The sequence below is a fragment of the Xyrauchen texanus genome, chromosome 33 (assembly GCF_025860055.1).
Source record: "Xyrauchen texanus isolate HMW12.3.18 chromosome 33, RBS_HiC_50CHRs, whole genome shotgun sequence".
Taxonomy (NCBI): Eukaryota; Metazoa; Chordata; class Actinopteri; order Cypriniformes; family Catostomidae; genus Xyrauchen; species Xyrauchen texanus.
This window is the reverse complement of record NC_068308.1, coordinates 30,391,102-30,413,901: the sequence shown is the minus strand read 5'-3', so window position 1 is coordinate 30,413,901 and position 22,800 is coordinate 30,391,102. Positions and strand designations below refer to the sequence as shown.

Here is a 22,800-nt window from a genome sequence, read left to right as displayed (position 1 = left end):
ATGAAACAATTTTCTTAACAAATGATCGATATACTGAACTTAAATCAACCAAACTGAACATAATATCAGCATTATTTCCAATGAAAGTGGTTGTAAATGCTTCAATGTTTAACTCCTTACTAAAGACAGACTGATACATTTAATAAAACAGACAAAACAGGTTAAATTAAATGTGAAATTGTATTTTACAGAATATTTACCCAAAATTCACTCAAATATTTGAAAACAGAAAAGGTGCATTTTTTGGCCAATGCAATTTTATTGTGTTGGCCATCCTGCTCTTCAGTTACTTAAATCAGCAAATGAAAACCCATTTCGGTCAACCTTATTCCTCAACAGTCTGTATTTCTCAGAAATCTGTAGCTGCAAATGCCAGAAATTTGCTCAAATATTTCATATTTTCAGAACATACAACTATAACAAGCTAAAGAGCACCTAATGATCGAGAAACGTGCTATCACACACCAAGCATTGATCAGCTCCCACTAACCCAAACTGGAACAACAGCGGCAATGGTATCATCAATAACTGACCTTCAGAGCCTGCGGCATGTAGCACTGAACAGGGAAGACTGAGCCAGATTGGACCTGCTAAATACCCGGACACTTCTGGTTCAGCAAGCACGATCAAAAGGCGTTTAGCTCAGACAGTCAAGCGTCGATTTTCAAACTGAACAGTTATTGTAGTGAAACTTAGAGAAGCACTCTGGGAAATGACAGATGTTTACTTGTACATGAGAACTAAAGTTCTGTCTAGTCTCTTGTACTTGAAAGGAATGACATTACTGCATAGCTGACCTGTTTCAGGCCAGACTATGAGTTGCCATGTATAAGTGTTTATAGTTACAGTGGGGTTCATAAATCTAAGACCACAAGTAAAATGTTTCTATTGTTCATCACAAATTATTTTATAATAGTAGCATATCTATTGGAATGAAAAGTTTTACATTTGGATTAAATGACAGCATGCACTCTAGCTGGCAGTTTGTGAAAATATTAATGGCACCTATTATTAACCTGTTTTCCCAAAATGATCTGAGAATGTTTTAAAGAGCATCTTGTTTGCTTCAATGGAAGCAAAGAAATCTGACCTTTAGTACAAAGGAGTTGCTTAGTTTATTGTACAAATTTGCTTATTTTATCAGTAACCTAGAAATAGGGCAGAATCTTAAATATTTAAAATCATTTTACATTACAAACTGTACATTTGTTTCACATTTTTCAAAATCCAAAAACTTTGTTAATTTCCAAGTTTAAATTAGATTTTGATCACAGATTTTAAATGTGGTTTCAGACTTGGAGCCCTTTGAATACTATACAAAACCAGCAATGTTATTTTGAGAAATGCTGATCTGAATACTTTGTTTTAAGGCCATCTAAAGACCTTCTCTTCTATGTTTCTCTCTCTTTCAAACATGTACATATACCTCACACAGATCTTATGACCAGAAGACACATCAAGCACGCTGTACCACCCCACAGCCCGAAGGCAGCCTTGCATATTCCAGATCAGGTAGTGCCTGTGGGTGGGCCTCTCATGCCCTCCATAGGTAGCATCATATGGCTCCTCATTAAGAGTATTAAGGCCCTGATATACTTCATATGAAATTGAAGAACGAATGGGTATGTCATCATTTAGAACTAAATCTGGCCAAAATATGTTTTTGCATTCTTATTGGTGGTTCGTAATAAACTGGGTGTACAATTACTGGGTAAACTTTCAGTAAAATTTCATACTGCCTGATACAAATCTTCTTACTGCCATTGGTCCCCGTTATTGGTAGGCGTGACCTTGAGCTCAGTCATCATAAATGCTAAGAGTAATTAGTGAGCTGGTTCAAACTTACCTACATCTGTACGATCCTTTGTGTAGAGATTTTCCAAGAACTTGTCATGCATTATTTTTATTAGTCTACAAAAATAATCAAACCTACTCAAATTCTCTTAAGTGCCCATTTACTTTTGTTTTATATGCTGCTTCACTCATATGCCTTCTTCAGTGAAAGCCATTCACACATCTGCCCATCATAAGATTAGATTCTCCTATCATCATTCTTGTGTCTGTATTTTTCCCATTAACACTCGTTTATACACCCATCTTTGCAGTAGTATCAGTGTCAGCATTAATTACAATAACAGAGTGTAATTGGCACATATTATGGCCATGTATTGCCTGTTGGCGCATTAGTGTCATGAATTCAGAATGTAAACAAAACAAATTGCGCATATATAATAATAATAAACTTTTATATAGCACCTTTAAAGAGGCCTCTCAAGGCGCTTTACATAGAAAGGAAAAATAAAATATAAAAATACACAGCTTAATACAAATGGATAAAACATGCATCTCCATCTCCGACTCCAGCAAGGAGAGAATTGCAATATCAATGGGAGAGAAGACGAAAGTATTGATCAGCTTTTCAGCAACAAAGAATATAACATAGGTGCAGCCTTGCAATTTTTCAGAGATGATAAAATTATGTTTTAACAGTATTTTTTTTTGCATGTGGATCAAATAACAAATTTTCATCAAATATAAAACACCCAGATTTTAAATTTTTGATTGAAGTTCCAAAACTGAGCCCTCAATGGACAGAGTTAAGGAGCCAGCCTTCCGAAACTGGTGAGGAGATCAAATAAGCATAACTTATTACTGGTAAGACAAAGAACATTTTGAGACATCCAAGTTTTTATTTCAGAAATGCAGTTTGAAAAAAAAGGCTTCTGCCAGATTTTCACCAGGTTTAGAACAAATGTATAACTGTGTGTCATCTGCGTAGAAATGATAATTAAGACCCAGTGATCTTAAAAGCTGACTGTAACAAAGTTCAATGGCAAGGAGGAGAGAACCGGCTTGACAATATAAATAATAGTTTAATAATAAACTTAAACAAAAAGACACAAAAACAAACACATGCAGGGCAGCTGCCTGTAGTTCTCTCTCTCTCGCTCTCTCTCTCTCTCTCGAACTGCCACCTACGGTCACCTTTATCCCTCTCGGGCTTGATCAGCCTGATTAGTTTGCAGCATCACGGCCCGGCACTTCCCCACCCTGCCACACTGACCAAGAGGAAAAATATAAATACTATAATGTATTTTTAGTATATATATATACTGTAGTGGCCAGAAAAATATAAACAATAAATTAATTTGGCAACTAGGGCTAGGTAAAAATACAGATTTTTCGATTAATCGCGATCTTCAATCCGGATTTAAATTTTTTAAATCCCTAGATAAATCTTTCACTTTTAAGTTTATTTTAGTTTAGCTATATAAAATGAATATTTTTGCAATGTACCAAGTTAGAATGTTCCCTGTTTAATTTATAGCATAGGCTGAGAGAGAATTTATTTTTGAAATCAGAATCAAATTGAATCAAGAGCTTGTGAATCAGAATTGAATAAAATCGACACCCCGATCGATACCCAGCCCTATTGACAGCCTAATCAATATTTAACCACGGAAATGCATTAAAACATCTAATTTAAGGAAGGTTATTAGACATACACTGGCGGCCAAAATTTTGCAATAATGTACAGATTTTTCTCTTATGGACATTTTTTTTTACTTTTATTCACCAAAGTGGCATTCAAGTGGTCACAATGCACAGTCAGGACATTAATAATGTGAAAAATTACTATTACAATTTGAAAAATGTTTTAATTAAACTACAAATAGTTCTCATCAAAAAATCCTCCACGTGCAGCAAAGACAGCTTTGCAGATCCTTGGCATTCTAGCTGTCAGTTTGTCCAGATACTCTGGTGACATTTCACCCCACGCTTCCTGTAACACTTGCCATAGATGTGGCTGTCTTGTTGGGCACTTCTCACGTACCTTACAGTGTAGCTGATCCACAAAAGCTCAATGGGGTTAAGATCCATAACACTCTTTTCCAATTATCTGTTGTCCAATATCTGTGTTTCTTTGCCCAGTCAAACATTTTCTTTTTGATTTCCGTTTCAAAAGTGGCTTTTTCTTTGTAATTCTTCCCATAAGGCCTGCACCCCTGTGTCTTCTCTTTACTCTTTTACATGAAACTGGTGTTGAGTGGGTAGAATTCAATGAAGCTGTCAGCTGAGGACATGTAAGGCATCCATTTCTCAAACTAGAGACTCTGATGTACTTATCCTCTTGTTTAGTAGTACATCTGGCCTTCCACATCTTTTTCTGTCCTTGTTAGAGCCAGTTGTCCTTTGTCTTTGAAGACTGTAGTGTACACCTTTGTATGTAATCTTCAGTTTTTGGGCTATTTCAAGGATTCATTTCCCAAAACAATAATTGACAATGATAAGTTTAATTTAACGGCCCTAATAGCTTTCAGTTGTGTTTGATATAATGGCAAGTGATCTTCTAGTACCAAATTAATTTAGCACGATTACCCAAGGATAAGGTGTTTGGAGTGATGGCTGATGGAAATGGGGCCTGTCTAGATTTGATAAAAAAAATTACTTTTTTCAAATAGTGATGGTGTTGTTTTTTACATCAGTGATGTTCTGACTATACTTTGTGATCAGTTGAATGCCACGTTGGTGAACTAAAGTAACAATTTTAAAGTAACTTATGAAACAGCAAAATCTGTACATTATTCCAAACTTTTGGCCGCAAGTGTATATAGATATATCACCAAACTTAATTTGGTAGTTTACTCAATTGCTCAAGTAATTTAAGGGACGAGTGGTTGGCAGAGGCATTAATGGTTGACATTCCAATTATAATAATAGAATTAGCACAATTGAATTTGCATTCCGTTCTATCCCAGAGCCAGCTGTTACAGTCTCTGTCTCAGTGTGGCACATCCCATCAATCCTGTATTGAATCTGTACAGCCAGGGTCAAAGAAGCAGTCACCTAGAAACCATCAAACCTGATCCCATTCCAGTTCTCTACAGGTTCATTTGCCTTGCCCAGGGCAAAGAAAGAGGGGGATAGATAGGCATAAAGTTGATTTTGTGATATTATTAGTATAATTATTAGATATCTGACAGTTCAAAAGAGAAAAAAAGAGCCAGTTTTACCCACTCTCCCCACAAGGGCAATTCCTAGATGAGGTGTCATTCAGCCCAAACTGTTGGGTTAAAACGTATAAACACAACACTAACATCAGCAAGATAAAAGTTGGGCCTTAATCCATAGAGACCTTTGATGTTAATCTACTTTATTAGTGCAGCTTAATGTTGCGTTCAGACAGAGGCGTGGAGAGCGTCAAATCGACCGGAAGTCATTCATTTTCTATTGCAGCCAGCGTCTCTTGGCGGCGAGAAGAGGCGCATCCGTGGCCGGCCCGTCTTGGGCGTTGTGGGCATCAGAGGAAAGTGTAAGTGAGGGCAACATTATAGTAATGAGCTTTGATGCGGTTCGGCGGCAATCTATTGGAATACAGATGTGCTCCGCCCTAGCGAAGTCTAGAGAACACAACAGTGTAAACTTTGGTTTCCACCAAACAATAGTTCCAAAGACAAAATTGAGGAGAAACTAATTATAGCCGTGGGGGGATTTCCCGTAATATACGATCTGTCTCTGTTTTCTTACAAGGATATATGTATTTTATTTTGTTTATTTTGGTAACAAACAACCATCATTTTAATTACTTTCTGCCATCGATCAATTTCTTACTTTCACGTTTAAATTATTTCATGAGGATATACGTTACTTGTGATAGGTCGGCAAAAAGATACCTGTCGACATGTCTGGATGTTTTCCAGCCCCTTTAAATATAGTTCACAAAACCAAGCATTCCGAACGAATGTTGCCGCCTATATCAACTACGTCAGAGCATCCACAATCTTCGATAGCATTGTTGATGCTTTCGCCTCCTCGCACGTTAAGTGTAATTTAAGGCCCTCTTCTTAAAACATGTTCAAAAATTCATTTTTATAAAATGCATGGTTCTGACCCGAAATTCTGATTGGATGAGCGCATTCAAAGCTGTTGTAAAACGCAGATAAAGTCACACATGTGACCACGCATTCTGTATTAATGCGGTAAAATGCTACATTGTTTGGCAACCGTAAGCGGCCTATAGTTAGGCAAATACTATATTACTTGTCAGAAAACTGTTTATTATTAATGTTAATAAATGTATATATTGAACATTGGTGTCTTTATCATATTGCTATTAGTGAATTAAAGTGAACTGTGAAGAGGCATGTTTGTTTAATTTTTAAAATGTATGTGGCTACATAAAATGTGACCAAATCAATGGTTAAACTTAAGTGAACTCTTAGTCAAAACTAGCAACACTAGCTGAAGCTGATCTTAATAAATAGTAAATTATCTAATGTTTTATGTATCTAGTGTTTAATACAGTTTTGGGGCAGAAAAAGAGAATTATGAAAGAGTCATGTCAGCCGAAGCAGTAGTAGTGATTGTGCCTTTGTCTGATGAACATGTGTATAATGAGGAATGATATGGAGATATTACCTGTATGTCCTCGAGCAGCTCCTGTTTACGTCTCCTAATGTTTTCCAGGTCCTGCTTCTCCTCTGGCGTCAGGTCATCCGGCACTTTGTTGAAACAAACAAAAGCAAACAATGAGCATTCAGATGCACAAACACAAACAAATAAGCAAACAGCCAAGCAGTGGCCTCTTGACCCAAACATTTTTTTTTTTACATTTAGTGATACAATACTGAGGACAAAAACTGATGTTAAGCTTAAGAAAGAATGTGTAATGGAAAAAAGTTTAGACAGCAACAAAAAACAAGATGGGATGCAGGAAACAAGAAGTAAATTGCCTGAGGCAATGCAAAGCCTTCGAGACGCAAGGCTACTCAGCAATCAATACTCAGAAAAACACACCAGTGTTGTTTATATAAGCATCTGATATACAGCTTTGAAATGCAGGAATTTGGGCCAATGAGATTTCACAGTGAGTGGGATTACTTGGCGAGATGCCACAGAAATTGAGTGCCACAGTGCCCGACCATTTTTTTCAGCCATCACGTCAACATTTCAAACTTTGATTTTAAATGAAAAAGTATTTGAAAACTGAACAAAAAGACAAAGAACAAAGATACAAGACTGTGTACTTAACATCTTCTTCACCAAAAGTTTGCAATTTAAAAATAAATGTTAAAATAACGCAGACTGATGGCTTCAACAGAAGTATATACACAGGTCAAGTTGTCAATAAAATCTATTTGCCTATGGAGAAAAGAAATGATATTTTTACTTCTGAAACCTGACTGCTGTGCTCCATAGAAACCAAGTATTTAATAGACTTGCATGGAAGAGATAGCTTTCACTGCTTGTTGCTTTATTGCGCTGTGCCTGGTCATGGTGTAAGCTGTTGTCTTTTTTCAGGATGTCAGGATAAGGGTTGCAAATTTTAAGAAATGTTTAGGCTTATGTTTTGTTTATTTTCATGTTTCTCTCTCTCTCTAACCCAACTCGCCCCGCCCTGTATCCTCGGATTCATAAGTTTGTGCACGAGGGTGCTAGAAATTGGGATAAGTGGCTCGAACCCCTGTTATTTGAAGTCCGAGAGGTCCCCCAAGCCTCCACAGAGTTTTCCCATTCGAGCTGTTGTATGTACGTTGGCCGTGTGGCATGCTTGACGTCATGCGGGAAGCTTGGGAGGAGGGACCTTCAAACAGTAAAAATGAAATTCAGTATGCATGTGATGTTAGAGCACAAGTCCACACTTTGGGTCAACTAACACAGGAGAATTTGCTAAAAGCTCAAGAATGCTAAAGCCAGCTGTATGATAGGTGAGCTTGGCTATGGGAATTTGCACCGGGATACAAAGCGCTTATATTAATCCCAACCATGAGCTCCAAATGAATCGCCAAGTGGCAAGGGCCCTTTGAGGTCACACGACGAGTAGGAGATCTCGATTAGGTGACGCACTCAAATATACCATCTCAACCTCCTGAAATTATGGAGGGAGGCAGTCCCTGTGACATTGGCGACGCTGGTTCCGGAGAGGACGGAGCTTGGGCCGGAAGTGAACTTAAAAGCCAATCATCTCACACTTGTGGAGACCACCTCTCAACATCTAAACTCACAGACGTGGCTAAATTGCAGAAAGAATTTGCAGATATGTTGTTGCCTCTACCTGGTCTTACAAACCTCATACAGCACCACATCAAGACTATACCCGGGGTAGTGGTGCACTCTCGTCCCTACCGATTTCCCAAGCACAAGAAAAAAGTGGTATGAGAAGAACTGGATGCAATGCTTGAGATGAGTAATAGAAGAATTCCACAGTGACTGGTCCAGCCCGGTAGTGCTGGTTCCTAAAAGCGACGGGTCGTTCTGGCTCTGTATTGATTATCGAAAGGAAAATGCAGTGTCTAAATTTGATGCATATCCAATGCCTTGTATTGATGAACTGCTCGATCGGTTATGCACAGCTAATTTTTATTCGACACTGGATTTGACAAAAGGCTATTGGCAAACCCCCTTAACCCCAATATCCAGTGAGAAAACGGCCTTCTCCACACAGCAATTCATGACACTTCCATTCAGTTTTTTAGGGCTCCAGCTATGTTCCAGCTGCTCATGGATGAGTCATCAGACTGCACGTTGCTTATGCTGCTATGATTGGCAGCGGCACCTGCAACATCTGAGGGCTGTCCTGAGGACATTGAGTGTGGCTCACGGCAAAACAGAAGAAGTGCGCAATTGGGCAGATGGAGGTATGGTATCTGGGCTTCCACTTGGGCCACGGGCAGGTGCGGCCCTAAATTGATAAAACCGCAGCAATTGCAGCCTTCCCGAGACAAAAGAACAAAAAGGAGTTAAGACAGTTCCTGGGGCTGGCTGGCTACTATCATATGTTTGTACAGACAGTGGATTGGGGGCAGTGCTTAAGAGCACTAGAGTATGTTCAATACAGGTCTGAGTGCCAACATCCCAAGAATTCTGCTTGCTTTGGCTGATGTCAAAGTGAGCTGCTTTCCAGAATTTGTGCATTAGATTAAAAATAAAGATATATTATTAAATACAATTAAAATATTAAAACAGCATACCCACTACATGGCCAAAAGTAAGTGGACACCCCTTTCTAATAAATGGGGTTGGTTATTTTACCCACACCCATTAATAATAGGTGCAAAATAAAATCAACAGACATGCATCTCCTTAAAAATTTTTTGCAGAATGGGGCCCTTTTCTGTTCCAGCATGAAATGGTTCATCCCTACAGTAATGTTACAACAATATAGACAACATTTTCATGAGTGGAAGCTGTTATTGCAGCAAAGACAGGAACAAATTCCTATTAATGACAAGGTTTTAAAATTAAATGTTCAAAAAGCACATTATGGTAGGGCTGAACTATTAATCAAAATAAAATCAAAATCACGATTTGACAGTGCTATTATCAAACGGCAAGGGCTGCAATTAAAAAAAATAAATAAACACTGCATGTGCTGCTCGCTGCGCTTACTGTAAGTGCTCAGCTTTGTTCTCTGTATGCATAAGGCTAAAGAGCTGAATGTGTTATATTTACAGCCCTCTAGATTCACTGATTGCACATTGTGTTATTCCAAATTATCTAAAGTAACCTCATAACTCTGGGTTATTGCGGACAGAAAAGTGGATAAGAGCATTTCTCAGCAGTAAAAGGCCATTGTCAACTCAAAAAACATCCTCCTTCATTGTTCCACCAAAATGAAGGCTAAAGGGTTTAATCAGACTGCAAAGCAATGCCCTTTGCAGGTTAGGAAATTCTTACATAATTGTGGTACTGTTTTATAATAATAATAATAATAATTATTATTATTATTATTATTATTATAGTTTTTGTTGTCGTTACAAAAATATATTTCCATAATAATTTCTTAACTTAATAATGGCTTATTATTAGGTTCCAAAAAAGTGGGCTGAGACCCTATCACAAAGTGGGCAAAAAGGTACATAGTGAAAAGATACAATGTAAAGGTGATGTGAATCTGTTTTCCTCCCTCTATGTTTCACTGTATTTGTTTTTTATTGAATCAAATGTGAACATCCTTTCTTGAACATTATTTCTATTGGCAGTAGCGCATGTCTGTCCACGACTCATTTTTTTTACCAAAAGAAAACACTTACAAAGTTATTTTTAAAGCTAATAATTCCATGGCAGTTTAAATCGCAATATTTTTTCCAAATAAACACAATAAGATTTTTTTGTCCAAATCGTTCAGCCCTAGAGTATGATGTTTGGGTGTCCACATACTTTTGGCCATGTAGTGTATGAACCTAGGATGTGTTTTAGACTTTGTGAATTTTAGCTTTTTAATCATTATCTAAATGGATAACATTTTATAAGATTTGTATTTGCTACATGGACAAAACATCTCAGGAAAGCCATTGATGATATTGACTTTTTTATTTTTTATTAATCATAGACAGAGTGCTTGGTTTAACCTTTTCCAAATTGATCTTATAGCAGAATGTGTATTTGAAACATGATTGGCAGTGGTCATTACAGAGGTCATTTGTCTCTTTAATGGATCGGGGGTCTACAACAACAAGGGGCTTTTGAGGCTACAGTCCATCAGAGCTATTAAAAAAATTAATAAATAATATTCTTTCGATTCTGCCATTACTGAAACACTGATAAAGAAGTGTGTGACATTTACACTCTACCCTGACGTTTTACAGCCATATGATCAGCCGACCCCAAATAAATACAAAGACACTATGTCATATGATATGATGACCCTCACCTTTCAGGTGACCTTATTAAAGCCCTTCCTGGTGGCCTGAACTGCATTCTGATATTGCTCAAGCTCTACTGAGACCCTATTATTTGCCTGTAGTGGATCTGGAGGACTAATTAATTCCTTGATCCATTCACACTAACACAATGGCGAGGTAGCCATGGATATCTCCTGCTGCAACCATAGTAACAGATCACAAACCATCCGCCCCTGACAAAACAGGACCATTAGCTGATGGGAAGGTCACAATTGTTATAAAGACACACCCTCCTCGAAATACAGCAGTGGTTCTCAACTGGATTGGCTTCAGAATATGTGCCAAAAAACATATAGTTTGATGGACATTTTTTTTGTTATTTGTTAAGTTCAGAAAAAATATATATTACTGCCAAATCCAAAGAATAATATTCTATTTGGTAAAAAACACATCAAAAGATTTACCCTCACTACAAATCACCATGGTTTTACTACAGTAACCATAGCTTAACCATGGTATTGGTAGTAAAATCATAGTAACCACAAAATTCACATGGTTACTGTCATGGTTACAATACTATAGTTAAATCATGGTTACTATCCAGAATCTACAGTGTTACTGTTGTAAAACAAACAGTTAATTGAATCAAAACTATGATTTCTGCCAAGAAATCAATGGTGACAGCAGTCATTGTTACTTCAGTCATGGCCATTACAATATTACTATAGTAAAACCATGGTTACTGTATGGCTACTACAGTATTACTGAATAAAACCGTGGTTAATTTTCATCAGTGTCCTTAACTAATTTTTTTCCCTAATTACCAACTCAACATTTAACTTAATACCTGCATTTATGCTACATGGATCAACATAAAGTGCATATCATACACAATCCAACATATATTCAACATTCAGAAGCTGTTTAAATGGATCCTAGAAGGGATGTCATAACACAACATGAGTGTTTTAATCATATGCGGAATTCCCATATCTTTATCAACGGAGTAAGGCAATATAACTTTGGCTCTGTGTGTGCCATGTGTTATCTATCCTTGGGTAATATCAGCATAAATAAATAATCAAACATCGATGTATTATCAGTATACAGGACTCATGTCAAACCATGTCTGAAAACAGTGACTGTTTTGTAAAGGTTTTATGACCATCACTGTTGTGACTGACTGCAAAAAAGAAAAAGTTCCAAGACAGGAGACTTGAATGACGCAGAGGCTTCTCTATCTTGTGGCTTGTTTTCTCAGCTTGCCATTTTGAACTTCTCACTAACGCGTACAGAGCGGTGATGTCATCAAGTGATTTAACATATTACGGTTAATAGTACAGCTTCTCTCTGTAGAAAGTTGACCAAAGTTAAACAGGCAGAGCATGTCTACAGAGTGATACAGTTGCATTAGCAAAGGTTGTAACTGCGCATGTCTATTTGGTGCTTTATTTTCTTCGGCAAACTGTATGGTCCAGATGCGTGATTAAATTTGAGATGAACCACGGTGCAAATGCTTACCGAACCGTGGGTGATGAACCGTACTTTGCATTAGCAAAGGTTATAACTGCGCATGTCTATTTGGCGCTTTATTTTCTTCAGAACCGTGGGTGACGAACCATATGTTTCGGATTTTTACAGAGAACCATTACATCCCTATTGAACGCACAGCATGTGCCTAGAATTATTTGCACTGACAAGTGGGTGGTAACACTCAAATTTGAGCCTTTGCGGTCACGAAGAATTGCTAGAAGAAGATGTATTTGCTGCTAAACTACAGGAGACTAAGGTAGAAACAAAAACAGTGGATGTGCAAGTCAAGAGCACATGTGTGAGGAGGTCAAGAGATAACTGCATTTGTATAACTGAAGTCCGAAAAATACAGACATCTTTATGGGTCTAAACTCCTGAGGAGAAATAGTCCGGTATCTCATAGCAGTCGCATATGCATGCGTTGTCAGGCAAATTAAGTATACTTTGATAGGTAAGCATTTGACTGTACACAGGCCGAAGTATATTTTGATACGAATACTGTTCCACCATTCTGAATTCATCTTTACCATCTTTAAGGGGGCTTTCACACTAGCACTTTTGGTGCGCACCCCGGTTCGAATGACGTCAGAGTTCGGTTCGTTTGGATGATGTGAACGCTGTCTTCCGCACTCAGGTGCGCACTCGCGACCCTTACTCGGGTCCGCATAAAAAGGTGGTCTGGGGTACGGTTCATGTGAACTCCAGTACGGTTCGCTGCTGATATGAACGCAATCGAACCAAGCCGCGGAAGTGAACCGCTATTGATGACGTATAATGTGGTCGTCAGTCTCACACGCGTCACTTTCAAAATGAGTGGAAAGGGTTTACTTTCGTGCGTGCGTGTGTGTATACACTTACCTTGACGAAAAGCGGGATTGACGCACACACACGCACTGCAAGCAGAGAGATGATTTCTGCTTGCCTTCGCAAAAATTGTCTTCGGCGGACGACCCGCTGTCTTTTGAACGATTTCAGTATTTTTGCGGCAGACAGACGCAAGTGTGTTTCTGTATCTTGATGTTGAAAACAAAACCAAAGGTTAAAAAAAAGAAGAACAAATGTGAACCGAGCAAGTCTATTCATTGAATTTTGACGCCTTTTCATTTCGCGGTTATCAAGAAACATGATTACGCACCAGCTGCAGCTTGATGACGCAAGCGTACCGCGGTTCGGATACAAATATATAATGTGAACACAGTCTATCGGGGGGAGGGGGGAGCAATCGAACTCGGGTTCGGAACAGGCAATCGAACCAAGTGTGAAAGTCCCCTAAGTGTGTGTTCATCGCCATGGCAACGCACTGCATGTATTTCCCTCCTGAACTCCTGTCCTGCAGAAATCCTGTCCAAAAACCAGCCCATCCCCCAAGGGACATTTCACATAAATTGGAGGTGCAACCTCCAGCAGATCTCCATTAGTTCCACCACTGGAGTTTACACGCAGTACATGTGTTCCTGAATCAAAAATCGCATATGAGGAAAAGGTCACTCAGGTAGGGAAGCGAATGTGGGCAGCTGCATTTATGGATCTCCATTACGTAGGATAATTTCAGAGGGAGAGAGATAAGATGTAACAATCAAAAACATCAATCAGGTGGAATGTAACTCCATTATAGGCCAGTTACAAACCATAGCCAACTGCAGAATTCCATGAGCCTAATATACATTGTGTAATGTATTGGAATCATTGTTTGAATATTGATTTACATCCTTAGAAAAGTAGCCTGAAGTACTTATAAATACCTGAAATCAAAATTGGAGTTTTGTGGATTTTAGTCCATGTCTATTAGCTTTGAAGCCATCTCTCTATGTTATCTTACACCTAAAGTTACACAATTATTTATAAAAAATTTATTTTCTCTTCTTGAAAAAATGTATACAAATACTGATGACTCACCTTGCATTACACAGTTTTCTGTCCAATCAAATGCTTTCTAAAATGAGACTTCCCCTCCCCCTACTACCACCAACTAGCAAGTGGCAAATCATGTTTCTTGGCTAACATAACTACAGCCTATGGCCTATAGAGCTGCACAGCCGTGATGTTATTTTATAAAATTAATTAAATTAATGAGTAAAATAAGGTCTGTGGTAAAAATTACTTGAAAATACTTGGACGTTTTGTTCAAAACAAAACTTTCCTAAAAAATGAATTTTGAAGCCACCATGCGTAAAAATATTTATGTTGCTAATGCTTTGCTAGAAAATACCACAAGCATGTAAATGAACGTGCCTGACGAAAACCGAAGTAGCAACTTGTTAGCAAAATGCTTAAACACGGTGGCTTAAAAAATTCACATTTGGGGTATGATTGTATGTAATTTATGTTGTAGAACAAATGTTCAAGTATTAAAGTAACCACAGAACTTATTTTAATCCAAACTCAAAAGGAAAATTCAGAGGGAACCTGACTCAAAACTGCTAATACTTTTTCCAGGTTTGTGACTATAACCTGAACAGCTCTATTGGCCATTTTTTTAAAAAGGGACGTCTTTTAGATATTTCCCCACCGAATGTTTCAATAATAAATACATCAACATAGAAAAGAAAACCAGTATCCGTAGGCCATTTTATTGGGTCTTTAATAGTGCCAGACCGATTTATCATCTGGTGACGGTGGTTCTGCAGACAGTGCGGAGTTAAGCGGTGCAGTGTTAAGCGGTGTCTTCTCGGTAAGTTGCCAACTAGTTTGTGAAATACATACTAGAAAGTTAATAAACAAATACCCCATCATTTTCACTTTTCAATATAACTAATTTAACATTAACCTTGTCCCTCACAACCATTTCACTCATGTTTATCAAATCTGTTTGCTAAATTAGCAAGCTATATTTTGTCAGAGCATCTTTTTGCAGCTCAGCAGACAAAGGTGCGGTGGTGGATTGAATCTGTTGTGTTGATTTTACGCTACGTTGTTACCTAGTTGGTGAGACGCAATGCTTGAAAGTAAATAAAGTACATTTTTTGCTCTCTGTGACAACAAGCTTATAACTAGCTAACCACATAGCTACTTTCATTGCTTGTCAGCAAAGTGGAAGCTAATGTGTAAACATGCATTCACCAAACTGTTTTGTTCAGGATTCGCAGATTGGTACCCTCTAGGGCTGGGATAAACGATTATTTTTTAAACGATTAATCTAGCGATTATTTTTTCGATGCATCGATTAAGCTAACGATTCATTTTTTCAGTCCGATTCGATTTCGATTCGATTAATCGACTTGTGACAACACCGGTAATACCTGTTTCATCGGGGGTAGGGGTGTATAAAATGTAAAAAAAAAAACATTTGCCGGAGTTTGATTGACTGGCGATCTGATCAATCAATCATAATACGCCATTTTTGTCCGACAAAGTAGTCAGGAGAGAGAAGATTAACGTCGGTGGATTTGAATTTGAATAATGGATTGTAGGCTACTGTACTGACGTCTTTCCACAGTTAAAACAACAGTCCTTCTGATGTAGGCTACATTCATGTTTAGCCTATTTGATGCTATAAATTAACCAAGGAATAGATGATCGGTTCACGAGCAGCTTTAACTGAGGCAATCTGTCACGACACATTAAAGAGCCACAAAATAGTAGGCCTATTTATGGTTTAATTTTCTTTGAATGACCAAATTTGAAAGTTGAGACTTTATTAAATGTTACCTGCTTGGTCCTGTCTGTCAGCGCGTTGTCAGTGTCCTCTATGTATTTTTCACGACATTCATAGCTATAAGCGCATTATTAATAGCTATAAGCGAAAACTTTAGGTGTCGACAACGTATTATAGCTTACTCCAACATCGAGTGCAAAGTGGGGAGTTGAAAAAAAAACTTACGGTGCTCTGTCATCTGCGGCTGCTCCCGGGTGGCGCTAGAATGGAAGGCCATCTCCATTTTGCAAAGATGACATATCACGGAATTTTTTCCTTTTAAATTAAATAATTCCCATACTTTAGAGGAACGAGTGCATGCCGCCTTGCACTTCTGATAGTCTGAGGAGCCACTCGTGTTGGCGCCGGCGCCGCCATCTTTGTTTTGGGTCTGACAATTCGACGCGCATATTTTGCGTCGACGTATTTTTGGCGTCGACGTCATCCCAGCCCTAGTGCTGGTGCATTGCCGTGGTGCTAGAATGGAAAGCCATCTCCATTTTGCAAAGACGACATATCACATAATTTTTTCCTTTTAAATTAAAGAATTCCCACACTTTAGATGAACGAGTACGTGCTGCCTTGCACTTCTGGTAGTCTGAGGAGCCACTCGTTTTGCTTCTACTCTCCGGCGCCGCCATCTTTGTTTTGGTCTGACGAATCAACGCGCATATTTTGCGTCGACGTATTTTTTGCGTCGACGTCATCGATTACGTCGACGCGTCGTCCCAGCCCTAGTACCCCCTTAAACCATTGCATTTACAAAATGTAATATTTAAAAGTCTGGTTTTCCAAACTTGAAAGTTTTCCCTGAACTCGTATAGCAGAATATGGTGTAACACCGCTGCCGCTGTTTATCTCTTGACTCGGCAGATGTAAATGCTTCTTGCTTTACTACTTGCCCCAAATTGACTGGCAGTATTAAAATAGTCAGCATTTCACTGATACTAAACAGTACTACTGATGTTTATTTAGCTATTTATTGTATTTTTATTTATTCTTTATTTAAATGGACAGCAACTGTCTGATACAGAACATTAGTGATGTTTATTTAGCTATTTATTGTATTTTTATTTATTCATTATTTTCTCATTGTTCATTTCTAGAATTTGTTGGCAATGTATAATAATAATGTCAAATATTCTTTATAATAATATTTGTTTAAGAAAGCAGCATTCTGCGTACCTTTGCATAATCATATCAGTGCAAAATCCACATAGAAAGGGTTTGTTTTCATTCCAGCTCAAACATTAACTATATCGGCCACCATATCGGTAAACGGTAAAAAAAATAAATAAAATCGCATTGTCAATAAAGGACTAGTTTTTTAATTGCAAAATTCCAGGGGCTGAATCAAATTAATAAAGAAAACTATTTCTTAAGGGGGCTTTCACACTGGGCATGTTTGCTGCGGTCTGATTCCAAGTGCGACTGGTTTCACACTCCCTATATTCTATCGAACCCTGGTTCATTTGCGTTCATCTTACATCATCACAAACACGCATTGGTGAACATAACACGACTCATCATACTATTTTTTTATTATTTTTTTATTTTAGTGCAATTATGCACAGCAGAGTGAACAACAATTGCGTATATGTGCGCTGCATGGCGTAACTCATCATTTGTCTAGAGGAAGGTGGCTAGCTGCTGCTCGCAAACACCGTTTTTTGAGGAGACAGCTGATTCCAAGGAATTCATTTGCATCTTTGTTTACACTGCAAGCTTACTCACACTCGTGTCCAAAGTGAAGTTATCGGCTCTGTCATCTCTTATTATACCCTATATTTATAACCTATAATAGTATTTATTTATAGTATTTATAAGGTGGATAGATAGATAGATAGATAGATAGATAGATAGATAGATAGATAGATAGATAGATAGATAGATAGATAGATAGATAGATAGATAGATAGATAGATAGATAGATAGATAGATATTTATATTGTTGACTGTACTTATATGTCATTGTGGTGTCATTACTTTTTTGGGACTTTCAGGAATGTGTGGATCCTTGTGTGTTGTCGAAACTAATGATGTCGTCTTTATTTCCTGAACGAATGCACACCCGAGTCAGAGTTGCTTTCACATTCACACGAATCGTGCTACAGTTCCATTACAACCGAAATCAGACCACCTCCTGTAGTCTCAGGTTCAGTACCTCGTTCTGCACCCCGGTCCACATGACAGATTTCACATTTCAGATTTCACAAATTTTTCATGCGAACTGTGCTCTGTTTCGAACTAAACTGCCAGTGTGAAAGTGCCCTAAATGACTCTCGGTATTAAGGCCAAACAAACTGCATATGTGTCACTAAGCTGGATTGAGTCTCATCTGAAATGTTCTTTGTATCAATTTATCATTTAAAAGCAAAGATAACAATTCACAAAAAAGAAATACAGAATTTCACACATTATCTGGGTTTCAAAGACTTAAAGTCCCCATGATATTGGTTTGAATTTGAGTTTTATGTCCAGTGTTGATGAATTTCCTATTGAAACAGCAAATATGGGTGGGGGATATTGAAAGGTTTGTCCCTTTTTTTTTTAAATAGCCAGAAAGTCCCCTCAATTATAATAATATAATTCTTATAGAAAACTAGTAACTATATAATGTGGCAATACTTTTAATATTTTGATTCTTATTGAGTTATACTTTATTGGTATTCAGTTCTTGTTGGAGCCATGCATACCAATGGACAAAGATCTGTTTTTATGGTGGAAAGGAAATGCAAAGTGGTACGGGAAACTCGGAAGCTTATTAGACCGGTGTGGTGAGCAGGGCAGAGCAGAGCGGTGTCTATAGGCAGAGGTTCCAGCGAGGGGAGGCGGGAGTATTTAAGGAGAAGAGACAACGGCAGACGAGAGAGAGAGATATACGAAGCTTGTCCACGTGTTTGACTGTGTTTATGATTTGACACAGCTGTGTGTGTTTTTGTTACTTTAAACACTGCAAAGTGTCATTAAATGTCTGTGTGTTTGTCAAGCCGGTCCCAGTTTCCTCCTTACCTTCATACGTGTTAAATATCTGAACACGAGTAGAGCACATTTTTATAAAACCACAAGTTTTTCTAATAACATGTGAAATTATACAAATGTGATAGCCTTTTTATGTAGACTCAGAGTTTTTATATGTGCATTACCATAATTCCATCAGTATTGGTTTCTATGTAAGCTCCAATTAAGTGCAAAGGTTTTTACTGTTATTAAAAAAAAAAGAATTATATATATATATATATATATACACACACACATATTATTAAAGATCATTGTTCTTTATTTTTTCTCCCAAAAGAAAAGCATAGTTTGTTGAAGTAAGCGTATTTTGAAATCGTTCTTAGTAATATTTTTGACAAACAATAATTTACAAGTAAATTGGACAGTTAGAGTACTCGTTAACAAAATTACTTAAAAATGCCCATCCCTACATTGCAGCTTTTTTGCAAGAATGTGAAACATGCCAGCACTTGAGTTGTCCAACATTTACACAACTTCAGAAACTTCAGCTGATCAGAAGGTTCCATGTTGGTCCATGGTATTAAGGTAGTCAGAGGCTCTTTATACAAACTACAATACCTTTCACCACGTGAAAGGTACCATTTAATTTCCAAGTCAAATGTTGGGCAAACCTTGCGAGCAGGTTTCACTACCACTGAGACACACACGTTTGCCTTTGAGCATATACTGTATATCTTTGGGGAAAAGCTGCTCTAAATTGGTGTCAAACGTCTGCCACGTGGCTGTAGTCTTCTGGGAGTGAAGGGGAGGTGGGGTGTCTCTTGTCGGCTTTATTGCTTGTAAGTGTGTGTGTTAGGGCTGTCAACGAATATTCTAAATTTGAATATATATTCGAATAGTTTTAAAAAACAGAAATTCGAAGGTGAAAATTAATATTCGAATGTGGAAAAAACGCGCCGCTGTAGCAGATGTGCGGCTGTCTGCTTTGCGAGTGGGCGTGCTGCCTGAGGGGTCTTTGTTGTCACATTTCTCGAATTGTGTGCCTCATTTTATTTAACGTTAAACAGAAACATGACTAAAATGTAAGGCTACTGTACTGACTGAATAGATGTTGCATGAATAAGGTAGGTTAGATACAGCAGTTTCATGCACTGCAGGCTTCCACTGGTTTGATTATTTACCGTTTCATGTCAAGGAAAAGTTCCATGTTTACCACAGCACAGCTCGCTCGGAGCGTTCAATGTCGGTTCTATATACTGTAAAACTTCAATTAATGTTAATAATTTGTTTTAATCACTGAATGAAGCCTGCTATATTTGGGACAAGAGTCGCGACCTTATATTGCTTGCACAAAACTCTTGATCAGCACTCAACATTTGTTTATTGTTGTTGTTCTTTTAAACCGTTATGCGCAGAGAGCGTGAGGGCGAGAGAGAGAGAAAGAGTGCCTGCGCGTGCGAGCAGAGTGAGGTCTTGGCCATTAGTTGATTTACTTGTTTTTGTGTAGGTAATACGTTGTCAAATATGTTTAAACTTAAATAAACTACCTATACAAATAGTTATGTCTCTTTGTATTAATTTGTCCTGTTATTGACGTAATGCCGTCATTGACCAAATGCGCAACCAGATATTCGAATAGTTCGAATATATGTGTTTTTTTTAGAGGGAATATTCGAATGTCATTTTTGAGCAATTTTGACAGCCCTAGTGTGTGTGTGTGTGTGTGTGTGTAGCCAAAGACCTCTTTACATAATTAGGCTATGTCTAAATGGAAGGGTACTGTGAAATTGTGCCTTCTCCATTAAGGGCATTTTGTATCTGGTACAGATCTTCCTCTATGATGTTGCGGGTAAAAATGCATGACACGATTTAAAAGGGTTATATCAAATCTCAAAAGGGAGAAATCTAATATATAAAAGAAAATAGCTGTATGTACTATATATACATACTGGTTCTGTACTGTAACTTTCAAAAAAGTTATTAACATAGAAGTCTTAAAGGCACAGCAGCAAAAAAATTGGCAATTTACTAGCAAGGGTCACAAAGTAAAGTATATATTAGAAGTTCTCACATATTAAAAGCCACAAAATAACTAAATGGAATGGAATCACTGTATTATCACAGCTTCAAAATGCCCCATTTAATTCCAAAACGAGATATTAAACTGGGGCAAGCAGTAATGTGTAATGGGATCCAGCTCTGGCACATCTCTGGGCTCACTCACAGCAGAGCGTCACCCTGCAGTTCTTTCACAGCACAACCATGTGACTGTCAGAGGATTTGGCAGGCCATAATCACTCCAACAGTTGCATGTGTGGACGTATCAACCAACTAACTTTTGTTTTGGAGTTAAATGCTACTTTTAAAATGTCTTCCTCTGTGGAAACACAGCTCTTTTGTGAGAATAGGAGCCTGACCTCATGAAAATGACAAAACTGTAGCAACATTTTTGCAAAATTGTATTACGTGGCTCCTTCAGAGGTGAAACGTTCACTGAGTGGTTAAGGTTAAACCTTTACTGAATTTTAAATCAACAAATCCTAACAACCTACCCTAAACCTGAAACGTTAACCTTATCGATAGTGTAAAAAAAAAAAAGAAAACAACTGCTGATGAAATGTCATTTTGTGGTGCATCTATGACACTTTCGACATGTGCGCTCCAGGACTTTGCATCACAAGTGTAAAGCCATCACAATTTGATCAAAATTGAACAAGCTCATAAATGTTTACGGTTATGCAGTGCAAACATTCAAATGTGTCGCCTTACAAGTCAAGTACTATAGTAAAAGTGCTTCGATGTCAAAAGATAGCACTGTGTGAGGAACAGGGTGAAAAGGAATGTTTATGAACTGATAATCTGTCCATTTACTTGTGATTTGTGTGAAAGGAAATAAAAGTAGTCGTTTTAGTGCCACTAGTGTTCATGTTGCCAAAAAGCTGCTGCAATATGTACAACAAGCCAGGTAAAAAAGTTAGGTACAGTAACGTGTTTCTATGACACCAGGTAGGAGGATGGTCTACAAACATCACAGTTACAGTCACACAGACCAGTAAATGCAGAACTGCATCCCACAAATAATAAACTTTCCATGTTAACATCAAGATAATGCTTAAACCAGCCGCGGGGAAGATAATTAGGTTTTAGCTCCTACATTTTTTAAAAATTTTTAGAAAATAAACGGACCTCCCACAGATTGTTCACTGACTATTTACCGAACTAATCACTGTATGAATTTCAACAGGTTCATTGCTTCAAATATTGTAAAGATATTCAGAGTTTTGTTTGAGGCATTGCTTTGTTTTTTGTCTATGAAATAAATGCTTTTAATTGCTTATTGCTTTTGGATGGGCACTAATTTGATCACAAAGTCTATCTATAAATTTTCTCGCTTATTTCTTCAATGTTTTCTGTACAACCATGTGTGAAGTTTTTTCAACTATGGTCTATTTTTGTGGTATCCTCCATTTTAATTTACTCTCACCCCTGCAAACGCACACAATGTGGGAGGGAATGCACAACATAAGTCACTGGTAACGTGCTGTCAGTAGGACATGAGCATTTGCTCTTCGTAAAGAGATGAAAAAAACATTTATTTGGAACGCTATGTTGTTTTTTTCAGAGAAATCTGACCACACATTTCTTATTAGCCATGGCTGATCGGACTGATCGAAGCATCAAAGATAAGAGGAGAATAACGGAGGACATGAACAGAGGGAGATGCAACATATTAGGGATGGGAATTTTCAAGTAATTTGTTGGCAAGTACTCCAACTAGAGGTAGACTGATATATTGGTTTTATATCGATATTCACACGTCACTCTTCCCACAGTTCAGAAACACTGGAATGGACAGTGGCAATGAACTAATCTGACCACCAAAGACAACAATATTAACCTGAATGCACAAAGCCAATGTAACATAAACACGGCAGTCTACATTCCTTAATCTTTTTTTTTTTTTAAAGCACTGTGCCCTAATGTTAGAATTATAATACAGACATAACACAAGAAGGACATGATTGCCAGATCACCATTTCATGACCA

General features: G+C 37.8%; 1 protein-coding gene across 5 annotated transcripts in view; it reads right to left on the bottom strand.

The window, feature by feature from the left end:
• Positions 1-22,800, bottom strand: part of LOC127626942 (cytohesin-1) — an 85,130-nt gene that overhangs the window by 17,605 nt on the left and 44,725 nt on the right. For all 5 annotated transcript variants that reach the window (XM_052103090.1, XM_052103088.1, XM_052103089.1 and 2 more), the window contains exon 2: positions 6,421-6,503. In XM_052103090.1, coding sequence (XP_051959050.1) covers positions 6,421-6,503 — 83 coding nt within the window. The remainder of the gene's footprint in view (positions 1-6,420; positions 6,504-22,800) is intronic.